At 51.0% G+C, this 16903-nt stretch overlaps 1 protein-coding gene and 1 long non-coding RNA gene across 7 annotated transcripts in view; one reads left to right on the plus strand and one right to left on the minus strand.

The window, feature by feature from the left end:
• The window catches only part of LOC107033899 (uncharacterized), a 144379-nt gene extending 127604 nt beyond the window's left edge, over positions 1-16775 (plus strand). Inside the window, exons 9-10 of the long non-coding RNA XR_012059133.1 lie at positions 16243-16347; positions 16675-16775. This is a non-coding gene — a long non-coding RNA (uncharacterized lncRNA). The remainder of the gene's footprint in view (positions 1-16242; positions 16348-16674) is intronic.
• Positions 1-16903, minus strand: part of PLB1 (phospholipase B1) — a 131556-nt gene that overhangs the window by 36253 nt on the left and 78400 nt on the right. For all 6 annotated transcript variants that reach the window (XM_072937987.1, XM_031684913.2, XM_072937989.1 and 3 more), the window contains 14 exons: positions 16812-16863; positions 16403-16483; positions 15195-15260; positions 14744-14844; positions 12664-12745; positions 10024-10128; positions 9815-9910; positions 9527-9598; positions 8413-8451; positions 7832-7892; positions 6650-6708; positions 5628-5701; positions 1399-1442; positions 609-717 (listed from right to left, as the gene is read on the minus strand). In XM_072937987.1, coding sequence (XP_072794088.1) covers positions 609-717; positions 1399-1442; positions 5628-5701; positions 6650-6708; positions 7832-7892; positions 8413-8451; positions 9527-9598; positions 9815-9910; positions 10024-10128; positions 12664-12745; positions 14744-14844; positions 15195-15260; positions 16403-16483; positions 16812-16863 — 1041 coding nt within the window. The remainder of the gene's footprint in view (positions 1-608; positions 718-1398; positions 1443-5627; positions 5702-6649; positions 6709-7831; positions 7893-8412; positions 8452-9526; positions 9599-9814; positions 9911-10023; positions 10129-12663; positions 12746-14743; positions 14845-15194; positions 15261-16402; positions 16484-16811; positions 16864-16903) is intronic.

Genomic DNA, 16903 nt, shown 5'->3' on the forward strand with positions numbered 1-16903 from the left:
AGGCTGGGCCGGGAGCAAGGAGACCCAGGCTGCTGAGGCTCCCAGGAGCGGGGCAAGAGGCCTCCGTGGGAGGCGATGCTGGGGGAGCCGAGCAGTCTGCTGCCGCTGCCTCTGGTTTCTCAGCTATGTTTCCTGTTAGCTCCGAAGCAGCGGTGGGGACAGGACATGACTTGTTGCCGCTCTATGCAGCCTCTAAGGCTGGAGTTTCTGGCTTGCCCCTCCATTTGGTTGGCACTCCCTGATCTTTTGGGGGAAATTGCCTCTTGTAAGGCTTTGGAGAGAGTGAATCTTTCCAGCACCATTATGCCATGGTAAGATTTAAAAATTGGAGGTTGTTCAGTTAGTTGAATGATTGGAATGTGCTGCAAAGGAAAGCAAGGCCGAGAGGCCAGGATCTAGGGGCAGGGCTCCTGTCCCGGGTCCAGCCCTCTGTCCTCCTTGCAGCCTAGGTCACAGGGGCGGCCAGGGAAGACGGGGGCCAAGAGCCTCTCAAATCATTGCTGTAAATGATAAACATCCTCTTTGCGCACAGAGGTCACTATTACAACCTTAAAGGGGCTACATGCCTCCCACTCTCTACCCGACAGCCCCCTCCCCAAATGCCGTACTTAGCCTTTGCTCCAGGAACAGCCTGATTGAGGAATGCATTCGTGTCGTTGGCTCCCCCTGTGCCCACTGCATAGCCTGTGAGGTTTCCGTTAAACTTCCGAAGGATATCTGGAAGAGGAAGGGGTGCACAGGGCACAGAGAGCTTAGGGTGGAAGGTGGAGTTTTTGCCTGATAGGAGATGGGGCCTCTCTGATTTATAACAACTTAGGGGGAGGGTATAGCTCAGAGGTAGAGCTTTTGCTTAGCATTTACAAGGTCCTGGGTTCAATTCCCAGTACCTTTGTGAAAAATAAATAAATAAACCTAATTACTTCCCCTCTAAAAAAAAAATTAAAAAAAAAGAAGGGGGCAAGCCCATTTGAAAAACAAACAAACGAAAAAAATGATTTGATAACACACTGGGCCAAGGCAGCAAGGGCCGCTCAGTTTTTCTTTCTTTCTTTTTTCCTCTACAATTCACAGTTCAGCAAATGCTCACTGTCTCATTTGATTGTCTCTGCACCTTCTGGGACAGTTGAAGAAATCTGAGACTCAGAATGTTTGGTTACCTGCCCCAGGGCACCTGGCCAGCACAGAGAAGGGCCAGGGCTTGAACCCAGGTCTTCAGGTTCCAAATACAGTATTTATTTCACCCTTTCAGCCCCCTGTGCACAGACCTCTCCTCCCATCTCAGTGGCAGTCTGTAAGGAGGATGTCATCGCCCCCTTTCTTAGCTGGGAGGTGCTTTTAGGAAGCCTGGGGGATCAGACGGACTCAGTGGACAGACTCCAACCCCTGGTGGTTACTTACTCGGTAAGGTGGTCACCTTCTCCAGGTAGCTGTCCCCTCCTGAACTGTAGAGGGTGAGGAAGCCAGTGAGAGAGATTGAATCAATACATAGGTTTCACAAAAGAGTGCCCCACCTTTCCTAATGCCCATCAGCACCTGTCAGATGTGGCAGATCCACCTCTCTGTGTTTGAGGGATTCAGAGAGAATGTGAATTTCCCAAGGGGTTGGTTCTCCCAAATTGAAGATTTGAAGGCGAAAGAGAACTGTTTCTTTTCTTCAGCAAATCACGAGGGAGAGCGCTTGGCTGAGTATATACTGTGCGCCCCGCCACCAACCAGACGCTCTACATTAGTTATCTCACATCTCCAAACAAGCCTATGACGTGGATGTTACTAGCTCCATTTTATAGAGTAGGAAGCAGAGGCACACCGGGGTTAACCAACATTCTAAAAGACACTAAAAACCACAATGGTAACTAAAAACCAGCCTGAGCCGGAAACCTTGAGAAAATGGACAGGCTCTTCCCTGCCCAGTCGTCAGGTACATTCTGCTGGAAGGTCCAGGGGACGGCCGCTCGTTGCCTTCCAAGGCGCAGTCTAATTTCATCTCATCTAATATGGTTTAATGGCCTTCAAAGTAACCTCAAGACACACCCAAAGTTTCACTTCCTTTCATGCATTTAAATTGAATACACGTGGGAGGCAAGGAGAGAAGTATTTCTATTTTAACAAAGTCCAATGTACTCTATTTATTGTTATTTTTCTTCTGCGCCTCCCTCCTCAATTCCACCATATTTTTCCAGGCCAAGACATTTTGAGAACACAGCGTTAGCATTCAGCTCACCAGGATAGACTTCCAAAAGATAGGCCATGAATCAAAGTCATGGCTGTTCTTCATTCAAGGGAATACCTGGAATGAACTTGACTAGTTCATACCAGGGTGGTCAAGGGCTTAAATCCAAGGTTCAAGAGCTCCAGGTGGTGGAGAGAAAAGAAGCAGGGTGACCCCTGCCCTTCCACCTCACTCAGATATCTTTCTCCCACCTCCCGTCTGATGTCCAAGCCTAACTTGGCCTCTGAGCATTTTTTTTTCCATCTTCCAATTCTTTCCGAACTCTGCATAAAGCTGCTATTTTAGCTGCTTCCTGATCCTTCTTTCTTTGGACTAAAAGCACTTAATCAGAACACTTTACACTTGGCAGGAAATTATAAATCCATATACCTCCTCCAGTCACTGTGTTCTAACTCTGCCTTCTTTTCTCCTTCAGCAAACATATAAACGGAGACATATGTAAACACACACACATATCAAGTACATTTGACTGTAACTTCTTGTCTAAAACTCTTTGTTCTAAAACAAGTGTGGTAGCTGTTCAAAACCAATGGGTACAGAAATTTCGCTGAGCCCGTTTTCAGGAGAAAAGAAGGAATTATACAAATAAACATGGAGAAACAGAAATATTTAAGCCCTCATTTTGATTAGAACTATGTGAAACATGAAAAAAAAATAGACACATATGAAGCATCTAGTTTACATGAGCCCCTTCAGATTAATGTAATTTGTATTCTACCATAAGCTCAAAGGCTGAGCTCATTCACTACTAGTCACCCGCAGAGTGCAGAGGAAGGCAGAATAGATGCTCAATAACATGTGTTGGAAGAGGAGTTTCAGTAACACCAGACTGAACTCCTGATTAAAAAGACAAAGAAAGGCGTTTTTTGATAAGCAAATTTTATTTTGGTCCTTAGAATGATGCCAATCAAGCAAACATTTCAACTGAAGGAAAGGCAATTCTCTAAAGACCTCTGCCACACTGTTAAGCTAGCCAGAGCTGGAGCCTTTCACAGCTACATGATTCTCACGGGTCAGGAGGCTTTGGAAATATTCACAGCCAAACCCCCTCCTGCAGATCCTGCTCACAGCCACCCTCCTACCGAGAATTCTCCCTAGTCTGACTGCATGCGGTCCACTCTCTTCACTGTTTCCTTGGAGGAAGAGGCTCCAATTGAGTTCTTAATTTACCTAGAATCATGAATTGCCTCATATTTCCTATCCAGAAGCTTTAATGGCTTCAGAAAATTGCTTTTTCTCAGATCAGTCTACTACATGGACACATCCCAGGGGGCGCTAATAGGTATCACGAACAAAGAAAGAGTTCTGGGATTAAGGGAAACATTGGCTTAAACAGAAACAACTTACACAGATTTCCTCATCTCAGGGCTTCTCAAAGACTTTAATATGCCAACGTGCATGTCAATTCCCCAGGGGAAGGCTATAGTAGGAAATGGTTCCCTCAAAATATAGAAACTGGGGCTAGTGTTTCACGGAACACAGTTTGGGAAACGCTAGTCTATACATTTTGTCAAGTGTCCAGCTATCTCTCAGACTCTGACCAAGAGCTGTTTCTAACACACATGATCTTGGGCAGGTATCTGAAACATTTAGAATAAAGGGTTTAGAGGGACAGCAGCCATTGAATACACGAGGCCTTGGAAACTGGACCTCACTTGTAGGAAGAAACAGAGCCATAGCTGGGTCTCCCCGCTGCTGCAGGGAGAAACATGCAGCAGAAGATGGCCTGTTTGTGTCTGAATCCCAGGAATCCACCCAGTTGAACTGTTTGTGAGACCAGGCAGATCACCCCACTTCCCCTGACTGCACTGCCAGCCTGGATTATTTGGCGTCTGCTGGCTGGTTTGTCTGCTTCCCCTGCTATGATGTGAGGCCAGACTAAGCCTTCTTTAGCTCAAACTAAGTAAAACTGCCACAACCTCATGCTTTTTTTTTTTTTCCTGGTGGGGATAGATTAGGTTTATTTATTTATTTATTTAACAGAGGACTGGGGATTGAACCTAGGACCTCGTGCACACTGAACACGCACTGCACTGAGCTATACCTCCCTCCACCTGCCCAACCTCATGCTTTTTGGATTGTAATAAGCAGTCCTTTCTCCTGCAGCCTCAGGAACAGCTAGGGTAGAGTGGTCAGTAGGCAATACTCAATTTTGCTCCTCGGCTGTGGGTTAGAGACCACCCACCTGGACCTGGCTGGGGGTGTGTGGGAATCTGGGGGCCTCGGGAGCTGGGAGGCCTTCACCTCAGCCCTCAGCAGGGTGACGATGCCCTCATGCTACCCACACCCAGATCCTCCCTGTGGGTGACTACTGCTGAGTGAGGACCCCTCTCTCCTGCCCGGGGAAAACTCTCTGGGACCGTCCTCAGGGCTGGCCAGGAGCTGTCACAGCCCTCATTGCGCCCACCCCATTCCCTCTCGCTTTCCTGGGAGAAATATTTCATTTGAATTCACCCTGCAGGAAAGGGAGGTGGCCCCACTGCTCATTAGTGCTCTGCCCTCTTGTGGTGGCCGGTGTTCTAGTGCTTTTGAATTCTGAGCTAATTGCCAATTACTGTGACGCGGACATAAACATGAACTATATTAAGAAAGAAAGAAACTTAAGAAAACCCACATCCAACTGCTCTCCTGACACAGCTTCAGCTTTCCTACTTCCTGTGCAGAATGTCTTTTCTCCCCTACCTTACTTAACTGCTAGTCTGTCACCACATCACTGGGTACCACTTTCTCTGGGAAGCCTTCCTACCCCAGCTGGCAGGGTTAGTTATTCTCTTGTCTCTATTCCTGTAGTGCTCAGACATCTTTAATTTTTAAATAACACTTGCCAAGTGAGCCTAAGAATTTGCCTGTGCTTCCCATGTATCCCCCTCACCCACCCGCCTCAATCACGCAGGCAAATGGGAGGGGCTCAGCAACGCCTGTTGGCTGTGATTTTTGTCTTGGTTATTTCCACCTGCAGTGTGTGCTGCGTTTCGGAGTTTTCTGTACGGATGTGTGCATATACATAAAGGCAGAGGTGTGACTACAGAACAACATGAATAAATACAGACAGACATGAAACAGAGACGAGGGAGCATCCACACGAGCACATATACATGCAAAACGGGCAGGTGAAGACCCAGAGATTTGGTGCTTTTCAGGTGCATTTCATGTTGGATTTGTTGACCCAGGAATCTAAGAACCCCGGTTTGCTTCTTCTGCACAATTAAAAGAAAAGGATTATTGACAGTAAAATCACCAAACAGTTACATTTTGCACAAATATATAAGTTTTCCCTCTGAAAGCCTCTTCCAGACCGGGTCCTTGCTCTTTGGTATTTACGCATTTACAGGAGACAACCCCCCACCCACGCTCTGGGGGTGAGCAGGGGATGGGAGGGGTCATGGGTTAACATTACCTAAATGACAGCCCTCGATACTGAGTGGTGACATCAGAAAGGTCATCCAGTTTGGAGCCAATTCCATTGCCAGCCTTTGAAAACATATCAAAATCCACAGGAAAATCAGCAAGTTATAGCAAAGGGAGGCTGTGTGCATGCAGGGCTTTGGAAGGTGTCCCTGACGCATGCACCGTGGTGTGCCCAGAACTTGCCACTTCGGAACTCAGGACATCCAGGCTTGAGTTCTGTGGTGCTCCCTCCAAGTTGTGACCCTTCCCGGATGCTCAGCTGCCTCCTTACAGAACTGAAGTCATGCCCTGCTTACTGCACAGGGTTGTTTTGATGATCAAATTGGATCAGAGTTGTAAAAACTGTTTTGAGACCTCTAAAGTGCTTTACAAATGTGAGACACTGTTACACCATCACTAGCATCATTCTGCTCCCGAGTTCTCTGTACACGTGGAGGAAGCACCTGCAGTGGACAGATTTCTCATACGCTTCCCACTTCTCCTCTTTCCCTCTGGGACATTCTGTGAGGCCACCTTATGGCCTCACAAGCGTTGCCAGGAAGTGGTGCTCTGGGATGGAAAACAGCCGCATTTCTCAGAACTTAAGAGCAGAGCTTTTGCCACAACTATGGTGTTTTTGCTGCTTTGGGTACAGATGCCAAGAGGAAACAGATATGAGGGTTGGAGCTGCTCATCAAGTATAATCCAAAGGGAAAAGAGCGCTGACACAGGTAGCTTTGGAAGGTTTTTTGAGTCAAATGACAAAATTTTGCAATTGTTAAAAAGGTGGTGTTAAGTGTTCAAAACCTCCACTGAGACAATTCAGTTTGCGCCTGAAAAGGTTCCCCTTTGCACACTAGACTGAGAAAAGTGGCTTCAAGATCAAACCTTTGCCATGCTCTCAGACTGTCAGAAGCAGGACAGAGGGGCCAGGGAACGCAGAGGTAAAAAGTGCAGGCCCAGGGTTAGAAGGATGGGGACCTGGAACTGACACAGCCACCCCCACCCCGCATGGGGCTGGAGAGTCCTTACGGTCAGAGAATCTCCCAGGGCAGCCACGACTTGGATGTCTGCTGGTCTCAGGGCATGCACTGCAAAGACAAGCGGATACACTTGAGTCCGTGGGAAGGAAGCTGCAGTCAGAGCCTGGTGATTCTGGCTTTAAGTGAGACCAGAAACACGACCTGCATGTGTTTGGGCCATGGAGGACTCAGCCTTTATGGTGCCAGGTTGGAAGAGGTTAGATGGAAACACTCTCCCCATAAGAGACCCAATAAACGATCCTGGACCTATGGGAAAGGAGCCATGCTGAGAGTGGGGGAGAAGGGGAGGTGAGGGGAGTGGGGAAGGGAGGAAGGGAGAGATGGAGGGGTGGCCGGTAGGGCACAGTGGGATCCCACTATTTTGGTGCCAGTGGTCATGTGGGACACCAGGTGAGACATGAGTGCACTGCCCGACGGGCGCTGGGCCGTCTGAGCTGAGGCACAGGGCCTGATGCACAGCTCAGGTAGAGCTGGGCTCTGGATTTCCACCAAGGATCTGAGAAATAGCCATGCCGGGCCTTTCCCTTTCCCCAGGGCTCTTCTGAAGACTCCAGAGATCTTTCCAGTCCTATTGCAGAGCCTGGGCCCAGAGGGCCACCTGCGGAGCTGGCTCCCTCTTGGGACACCCTAGGCACCCCACACCCCACTCCTGGGCCTCAGGGAGGTCACACCCCAGGCTGGGCCTTCGAGAGTGGCGCTCAGGTGGCTCCTCCACTTGTGCTTCCATAAGCAGGCTGAACTGGGAGGGCGGCCAACAGTCCCCAGCCCGGCCGCCTTGGGTCCTGTTGGGTAAGGCTTCACTACCAGGCCCAGGGGTCTCAGGCGACCATGCACACAAGGAGCAAGCACTTGCCATAACTAAGTCATTTAATTATGTTGCAAATATTAGCCACTACATATAAAAATAGATTAAAAATGTTTTCTTCTGTATAGCACAGGGAACTATATTCAATATTTTGTAATAACCTTTAATGAAATAGAATATAAAAACAAATGTATGTATGTATATGCATGACTGGAACACTGTGCTGTACACCAGAAATGGACACATTGTAACTGACTGTACTTCAATTAAAAAAAAAAAAAGAAAAAGAAAAGTCTCATCAGGGCACTCACTGCTCTGAGTCCTTGTGGAAGGGCCCTGGGTCCTGGTGTGCCACGGGAAGCTTACCTGAGGTAGGCGGCGAGGCAGAAGGGGCTCTGTCACTGCACATCAGCCAGCTCCCGTGGTCCTAGGGGCGTGGAATGAATCCCAGAATCTCAGGGCTGAAAGGGGCCGGCTGGGCATCAGACTCACTGGGAGAGTTTTACCTACCCTGGGTGGGGGGGCACTAACAGGACATGCGAAGAAGGCTCCCTAGGGGATTCTGGGTATCAGGCTGGGATCCACTATCCTAGCTCAGAACCTGCCTCCCCCACCCTCCAATGTGAAAATCAGGGCATCCACAAAATAAGCCCAGCCCACCGCCCACCACCCCTGCTTCTGCAGCAGCCTTATGAGGGGGCAGCTCTCTTTATTTATGTCTTTGGAGAATCTGTGAGTTGCCTGACTGGCTGGCCCCCTCTCTGGGCTGTTATCCATGGCGAGTCTGAAGGTGCAGGTGGATAGACTTTACAGAAGAGTATGAATCCTCTGTGGCTGCCCACCGAGGGCACCTGCCCACATTCCCACCCTGCCTGTGGGGCCGGTCCCTGCTAGGGGGCTGTCCCCTGCCTTGGCTGCTGAGCCAGAAGGAAGCAACAAGCAGATACCTTCACGCTGTTCTTGTAGGTGCTCAGATACGGCCAGACCTGTGAGACGGTGGGAGAGGGGAGCCACTGCAGCAAATCTGCTTGTTTCCTTCTTTGCTCCCCGCTCACCAGCCTGCAAGCTGACCTGGGGGTAAGCACTTTCCACATTACCAAGCCCTTCCCCGCTAGGCTGCCGGCTGCCGGCTCCCTCCCGGGACACACCCGGCCCTCTCTGCAACCTCCTTGAACAACTAGGTTAGACCCTGCAGGGGCTCCCAGGAGTGAACATCGCTGCTCTCTGTCTCCCTTCCAGCTGGCAGCGGTGGCCATGTCATCTCTTTATCGACCCTCTCCCTTCCCCACTTTCTGTTACTACAAGCCCATGTCCCCTGCTTCCTAGGCCCCCTTGCCACCTTGTACCACTCCCACCCTGCTGCAGTCTGAGCACCTTCCTGCCCAGACCAGAAAAGCCAGTACTTTGAGATCCTGCCCCAGGCAAGCCCCAGCTCAGCGGTTTCCGTCCTGGGCCTGGGACGCCTCTGGGAATCCAGAGGGGCTCACAGAGGTGAGGGAGCAGCTGCGAAGATCCAAGAATCTGACAATCTGTGAGGGAACACCGCAGTCTTGATCTGCTTTGCCTCCCTGATTAATGCTGTTTTCTTGGCTCTGGCTTCTGACACCCTCGACCCCCACCTCCGTCCTGGTAGATATTATTTCAGATCCCTGTTCCTCACTCTTCCCATCCTGCCCTGGGGGCAGTGGCTCCATGGAGATGGGGTACCCTTCTGTCCCATCCTGCCCTTCACGTCCTCCCTGCCTCGAGTCTTCAAAACGAGAGCTGGACAGTGCTGTCAGATTCCTCTTTCCAGCTGGAAAGAGCTGTGCGCGGTCAGACCTGTGGCAAGGCTTGCCACGACATGGGGAGACAGGCGAGCTCTCGCGCTGTCACCCCTCACAGTCCAGCCAGTTAGGGCACTGTGGGCTGGAGTCAGGGATGGGGGGTGGGTAGGTGAACAGAGCTGGGGGTGAGGACAGGAACCTGGGATGAAAGGGACTGAGAAACCTTAATGAGACTTTAAAGGGCTGGGAAAGAGGCTTTAGACAGATGGCGGCAAGGCTGTGCTGTCCACTTTACCTCGTCTGGACATGTGATGTTTATCTCGCCTTCAAAGTTATACTGTCTTGCCTTCTGGCCAACAGGTTCCAGCTAAACCAAGAAGCAGGAAGATGGACAGTGAGAAAGCGGTGGCGAGAATGCGAAGATGGGGGGGAGGTGGGAGGGAGGGATGGAGGAAATGGGGTTTATTATCATTGCTGCATGGGGAACACACCGCCTGAGCCATGGGCCCCTGAAGTCCCCAGAAAGCCTTCTGGAATCTTCTTATCAGAGGGAGAATAGTTTTTCCTCCCTCAGTCATCTTACCATGCTGTTCCAGAGGGCAGAGGCGGCGTGGGCATGAGCCTTGCTACTGAAGTGGAAACAGTCAGGAGCAAAGAAAGAGCTGTCAGGCAGCCCCTCCTGGTCACAGGGCAGAACAGAGGGGTCGTGTTACAGAGAGGTCGGGTAACACAAATGATGGTCAGAAACAGCTGGGCACGACCCCTAGCGCCCACTTATCCATGAGGCTTTACCGGCGTCTTCGGCATGTCCACTTTTTCAAAGAATGGCTGCACGACCACTGTAAAATCTTCCCTCGTGTCGTACTGCCCACTCTCAACCAGCTCGTGAGTCCTCTCCTGTAGGAGGAAGAGGGACAGGGTCAAGGGGCTCTCGGCATCTGCCCTGGCTTTGTGTGGATTCTTTCTCTACCATAGAATTAAACAGAGTCTGACCTTTGAGTGAGACCAGTCTGCAGCAAAATCTCAACTGATCAGGAGCCAGTTTTCAGATCAGCCTTTATCTCAGCCCTCACCCCTAACCTCTGCTGCTGTTGCATCTATTGGACTTAGGCTGGCAAAGAAGAAAAACCTAAGTCCATCCGTTTGATCCTCTTTTAAATCTTCTGATTAAAGACTAGGTTGGAGGTAGGGGGAGTGTGGATTGATTAAGTGACTTTTTTTTTTGGATAATCCTTACATTTCTGTCTGACATTTGTCCAGAAAATCAAAGGTGAACCAACAACGATGTTTAATGCCTATTTATATCACTCGCGAGTGGGGTGTGCCTGTGAGCATGTGCGCTCCTGTGCGTGCACACTTCCTTGAGACTCTCGGATCTGTCTAGGAGGTGGCAGGGCTGTTACACTCATCGCTTCCACTGGGCTCAGTTCCAGGAGGATCAGTTACCCTAATTCTGACTCCCACTTCTGCCAGACTCTGGCATTTCACAGCTTTGCCAGGTTGCCATCTTTTAGAGCCAGGATCCCGGCTGGAGGAAGAAGTCAAGGCTTCCATACCCAGAACATTAGTGCAGTCACTTCAGAAGACACCATGACATCAAGACACCTTCTTTTTCCACAGGTCATCCCCTATGCTGGGGATGCCTCGCTTCTGACCTCCTGGGGGAGTCTTCCAGTTACAGGCAGAGCCTTAAGGCAGGCAGAAGGTGCAATACCACTAACTAGCTGTGTGACTTCCAGCAAGATGCTTTCCCTCTCTGGACCACTATTTACTCGTTTGTAAATGGAGGATATTCACCAAGGCCTGGACTATCCCTTAAGTCCCTCCCAATGCTGCTAGTGACTCCATGGATCAGTCACAATGGCTCACAGTGGAACCCTTCACCTCTTGAGAAATGAAACAAGTAGTGTCAAGAAAGCCTGGCACATGGTGGCTATTGACAGCAATGATCATCTCCAGGGTGCGGATGGTAGAGAGTGAGAGGACTCAGAGAGAGGGCTCGATGGCCTCATGTGGCTGAGCTGTGAGCTTCTCCAGGACACTAGATCAGGGTCAGGGACCAAGATCAGGCCTGAGAACAGCTGGCCAATCTAGAACGGTCAGTGAAGGCCGTGTTGGTGAATAGCTCTCCTTCTCTTTGGTTGCCTAGCATCTGAACCCACTTCCTGTGTTTGAAAAACTCCACTATATGAACAGCCTGCTTCTCACTATAGAAGGTGAGAAAGACAGATGCTGCCTTTCCAACGCCCCACGCACATGCCTGAGGGTCCCCCAGTAGATGCTCCCACCTCAGGCTTTGGTTTGGAAGCTAGTGATAGAAAAATGGAGGGACAGCACAGAACCCATCTCATTCCTAGAAGCGGCAGTGACAGTGACAGTGGTGTCCATGGTGTCTCCACTGGATGAGTTCTTTGGCCTAATTTTGATTCTTATGGCATGGTCCCCAGAATTCCAGGATTCTGCAATTTCTGGTGGCTCAGCCTATGACCTTATCTCTTCCAGATACTCTGCTTAAATAATAAATCTGCTTAAATTAACTGGAATTGCATAATCCTTTGTTGCTTGCACCCAACCCCCACTTGGAAAAGGTTTGCTTTCATGGCCATAACCTTGGCTGCCTTCCCTTTCCTGGCGAAGACCATGGACTTCCTCGCCAGAGATGAAGGCGCCTGCTCATGGCAGAAGGAAGTGTAGCTGGGGAGTCACCGAGAGGGCTGGGAGACGGTAAACAGAGGGTCACTCCCCTGAGCCCTGCCACTGCTGGCAGATGTGGCTGCCCTGAGAGATGCAGTAGGGGAGGGGTTCTGCTCCAAGGAGACCTTGGGCCTGAAGGCTGGCTCCATCCTGGAAGCTGCTTCCAGCCTGCTCTAGAAAGGCTAGAAGGCTACCATTGTTCTCTGGAGGGACTGGATGATTATTTAGGGGGAAACTCAAGAGACTCAAGGGTGTCAGCTGCTCCACTCAAAGATTTGATGGAGAAAGACCTAAAGGAACAATTCACAGGCTGTCTGGAGATCATCTGCTGGTTTTCTTTCTCCCTGTGCGCCCCAATAACACTGTTCCCGCAGGAGTCAGGGGCAGCGGGAAGGCATGTTATCTCACTGAATCCTCCAGACTTTCTTGGGTGGCAAGCGTTTCCCACCCAGGAGTCTGAAGCTCATACTCACTCTCCATGGACAACTGGAAATACTTTGTGTGTGTAAGGCCAGGAAGTAAGATGTGGAGATGTGTGTTCAGTGACTTGGCTCTATGGCTTGATTCAAATAAATTGAAACTGCTGCCTTGCAGGTGTCTTTAAATCTGCAAACTGGCCCTTGGTAACCTCACACCCAGTCAGGGTCAAAATAATGTCATCATGTGCTCATTTCCTAACCAGAGCGACGAAGCCATGCCCTAGTCCTTGTGCAGTCCTGGAACCCTTTCCCGGCTTACCTGATACTTCTTGTTTGCCTCGATGAGGGCGGCAAGTTCTGTTGAGTTATCATCAAACTTCAAGACGCAGGGACACAGACTCCTGCGGACCAAACCAAAGAGATGCCCCGCACCATCAGAACCACCGTCTGAGTGCCTGACCCAGAGACATTGGATTGGGAATCAGAACACATTTAACTCGGAGGTTTCAGAAGCCTGTGTTAATAGGGGCCCGGGCTGGCTAATCTGTCACACAGATTTCCCAGACCTTGATTTGCTCATGGAAATGAAATAGTTACGTCTTCTGACACCTGCAGGAGTGATTTTTATGGAGATGAGGTAGCTTATGATTGTCTGAGGACAGCACAGTATAGATAAGGCGTGTGTCCTTTCAACTATTAGTGACAACAATACTAACAATGGGGCTTACATACTGGATGTTTCCTGTGCTGAGAGCCTTATGGGTACTAACTTGTTTAATCCTTTTAGCTATTCCAAAAGTTGTATTATCCCCATTTTATAGATGAGAAGACTGAGGTTCAGCATAGTTAAATAATTTCTCAAAGTCCCATGGATGCTGAGCGTGGGAGCCAGGACTTGAACTCAAGTCTGTCTGGCCTGAATCTGTTAATCCCTAGTTACCTAGTTAAGCTGTTTCTGTCCAGTCTGTACCTGTGCCCTGATGAGCTATCTTGCAAATTTAGGCTTTGGGTCCAGGGGCAGGCGGTGCTAAGAGTGTGAATGGCTCGGTGTAGACTCAGCACCAGGAGAGAAAGCAGAGCCACTGGGACAGAACAGCAGAGAGGCAGGGAGTGCAGGGCACTGGAGAGGCAGCAGGACAAGGTGACCCTGAGTCCATCTAACCCCACAGTCAGGGACTTGGCCATTCCAAATGTGACAAAGTCCTACTCTGAACCTTCCGCTTTAATTGTCTAAAAACCCTGTGGTGATCACCAGCAAGAGACTTTTGGGTGAACTGCTCTGAAATGGAATGAATACACTGAACCCCCGATGTGGCCCAGTGACTGGAGAAAGTGGGAGCCGGGGATGAGTCAGCAGCTGAAAATAGCACGCCTGGCACCAACCGCGCTAACAGGCACGTGTCACCCGGAGCTGTGCTCCCTCTGCGCTCTGCAGCCTCAGGCCTTCCCCGGGGGACCTGTACGATCTAGGCCCCCAGGGGTGTGGACGGACTGGCATGGATCTACAGGGGAACAGCCAGGTACCCCTTAATTTCCAAGAGCAAATCTGATCCTTGTGAATTATTCATTCAGTCATTCAGCAAACAGCCACTGAACCCCTATACCACGCTGGTGGTGACTCAGACACAGAGTTCAGGGCCGGCTGGGGCGGGGAGGCACAAGAGTCATCAGCGTGTGATGTGCTCAGGGCTACAGTGGGGGCCTGTACAGAGCTCCAGGGCTGGGGAGGGGAGAAGGGGATGGGGGCACATAGACACCATGATCTGGACTAACGGTCCAGAGGAGGCCTTGCAGGAAGGAATGGTTTGTGCTTGGGTTAGAAGGACATTTTCTCCCTGAGGGTCACGTGTAGCATTAGAGGAGAGCCATCTTTGGCTCTGGAGATTGGCCTCTAGGGCCAAGACTCTGTGCTCCAGGGAAGGCTCTGTCCTCTGGACCCTGCTGATTCCGACTTGACCACACTCTCTTCTAGAAGGTGAAAACAGCTCTACCTTTGTGAATGCCCAGCCTGGAGCACCCAAACCAGAGGTTCCTTCGGTCCTGGAGCTCGGTCTCTGGGGGTGGTGGGGAGCTCTGGACACACTGAGAAGCAGGCCCTAGCAGCAGCCAGTGAGCCTGGTCCACAGAGGCTCACTCCATCCCTCCTGCTTTCCGCATCCCTCCCTGGAGGACTGAGGGTGACCTGGGCTGCAGGGAACAGAAGCCCAGTTGGGTTGTAAATGCATTCCAGGGGAGCGGAAGCCTAGACTGAGGTCACAAAAGCCCTGGGATGTCGCATCCAGGAGGCCTTATCAGGTTTGACAAGGGGTCTGAGCACTCCTCACACTCCTGCCCTCGGCTCTTCTAAGTAACCAGAGTCACTTTCTGGAAAGGGGCCCATGGAGAAATGTCCATCTCACCGGAGGATCAGCCTCGGGCAGCTGACATTCTTATCCTGGTACAGCTCCCTCAGGTTGATCATCTCCAGCACCTTTACCAGGTTCACAAACGCCCGAGGCACCTGAGCAAAGGCAAGATCAGAACCAAGAGGCCCGAGGCTCGGCAGCTCAGCCTCTCACCTGGGTCTGGGGCCAGCTTCTCCGCTGGGCATCAGGTCTGTGGCCTTTCATCTGGCCCCACCCACTTCCTTCATCCCTGCCTCCTCCCGCCTCTGCTCCCCACTGACATGTTTGTGTTCAGGCTGCTGGGACCAGGACCGACACCTTGGTTAGTGCTGGTCTCCAGGTGAAGGGGACCTGGTAGGGAGGTCTCAGCGGGAAGCCAGAGCCACTTCTGAGCTCAGACTGGAGGCCAAAAGGAAGGAGGCCTACGGTTGAGATGCTCAGAGGTCATGTGGCCTGGCCTTCATACCTCAGCGTGGAGGATGTCCAAAGCCTTCCCAATGTTGGCTACGAAGTTCTCGGGAGAATAGTGAACCTGTAGGCAGAGGAAACGTCTCTGACACCATTCATCATCCAACCTCTCCGCAGACCAGGACCAGAAGGGCAACACTGAATCACAGGTTGTCTTTTGGGGCCCCAGCTTCCATGCCAACCCCACGGCCCTCAGGCTTGTCAAAGCTGTGACCCCTTCCTCTGCATGGAGCTATGAAAGATCTGGGTCCACTTCATGTCAACTAGACAGAGGGCCTTAGCTAAAGCACGGCACACCTCTGGGTCCCTCTACAATGAGGTGCTGAGCAGAGGACCTCTAAGATCGCCTGCAGCTTGGACATTTTTTGTCCTAAGGCCTGATCACTTCCTCTTGGTGCCTCAAGTGCCTGGGAACCCACAGCCCAATCAAATCACTTAAGTAGATACCAAGAGGGGAAGGGGGTCCCGCAAACCCCGTCCCAAGCACAGATACATTTTAATGGTGATTTCCCCTGATTGCAATACTTGTGGTTTTTAAACTTTTTGAAAGCCGTGGAACTCTTCCTCTGAACAAAATCTAACCAAGAACCCTGCTCTAATAAACAGATCAAAGCTTCAGAGCAAGCAGAGGAGGGGCCCATGGTCCCACCTGCCCTCACCCCAGCCACCCCGAGCCCCCACTGGGGGCTCTTCACGTCACAGCTGGAAACCCCAGACCTGGTGACATTGCTGCCAGGAAAGCAGGCCGAGAGGGGTCTAGGGGGCAGGGTCATCCCCCAGGGCAGTTGCTCTCAGGCCACGGCAAGACCCGCCACTTCTTAAACTTTGCTCTGCTGGTCCCCTTTCTGCCTGACAAGCTTCTCCTGTTCATGTCCCAGATGGAAAGTCTCCTGCTCTCTGTAAACCTCTGACACCACCTGCTCCCCCTCCCACATTCCATGGCAGTTCGGACCCCAGACCTCTCTTCTGTGTGCAGCACGAGAAACACACCGGGACGTTTTCTCATCGAGTCATGGTGGGTTGTCTGTGTCTCCCTGCCCTGGCAGTGTGAGTTCCTTGAGGACAGAGCTGTGTGTCAGCGGCTGCCGGGCCCCCAGATCTGTGCCAGACTGCAAGCCAAGTCCTAGCCCAGCTGCACTGCTCTGGTGACCGTGAGTAGAAATCCTTCCCCGGGGGACCCTTGGGGGTTAGGGCCTGGGGACTTACCATGTCATCACAGAAATCACAGAGATCATTGCCTCCTATAAACAGGGTTATTATCTTCCAATCTTCCTGGAAATTTATGTTCTGGAATGAATGGGAAACAAATAAATGCCTTGCCCAGAGTCAAGTCCAGGAAAATACAAAGTGCTGAATGCTGCAGGGACAGGTCCTCACACACCAGAGGGTTTAGTGGACGTTGATATTTTCTGTTCTTTGGTTTGGGGGTTCTGAGTCAGAAGTCATGGGTGCAAAATCATTTGCTATTTTTTTTAAAGGGGGATTCTCTGGACTTCCACGTGGCCCTGTCCTCCCGCAGAGCAGACCCTCCCCGTCTCCGTGATTTCTCACGCTCACTCCCTGCTCCGGGCAGTCCTGCCTCAAGGGGTCCCAGGCAGCACCTCCGCAGACTTACCGTGTTACTCTTCATCAGGTCCACCAGCCTCCTGGCCTGGACAGGTAAATCCCTGCGGGCACACACAGGGAGAAGTCATGTGAGCAGCGGTG

Source organism: Vicugna pacos, chromosome 15, assembly GCF_048564905.1.
Source record: "Vicugna pacos chromosome 15, VicPac4, whole genome shotgun sequence".
NCBI classification, from domain to species: domain Eukaryota; kingdom Metazoa; phylum Chordata; class Mammalia; order Artiodactyla; family Camelidae; genus Vicugna; species Vicugna pacos.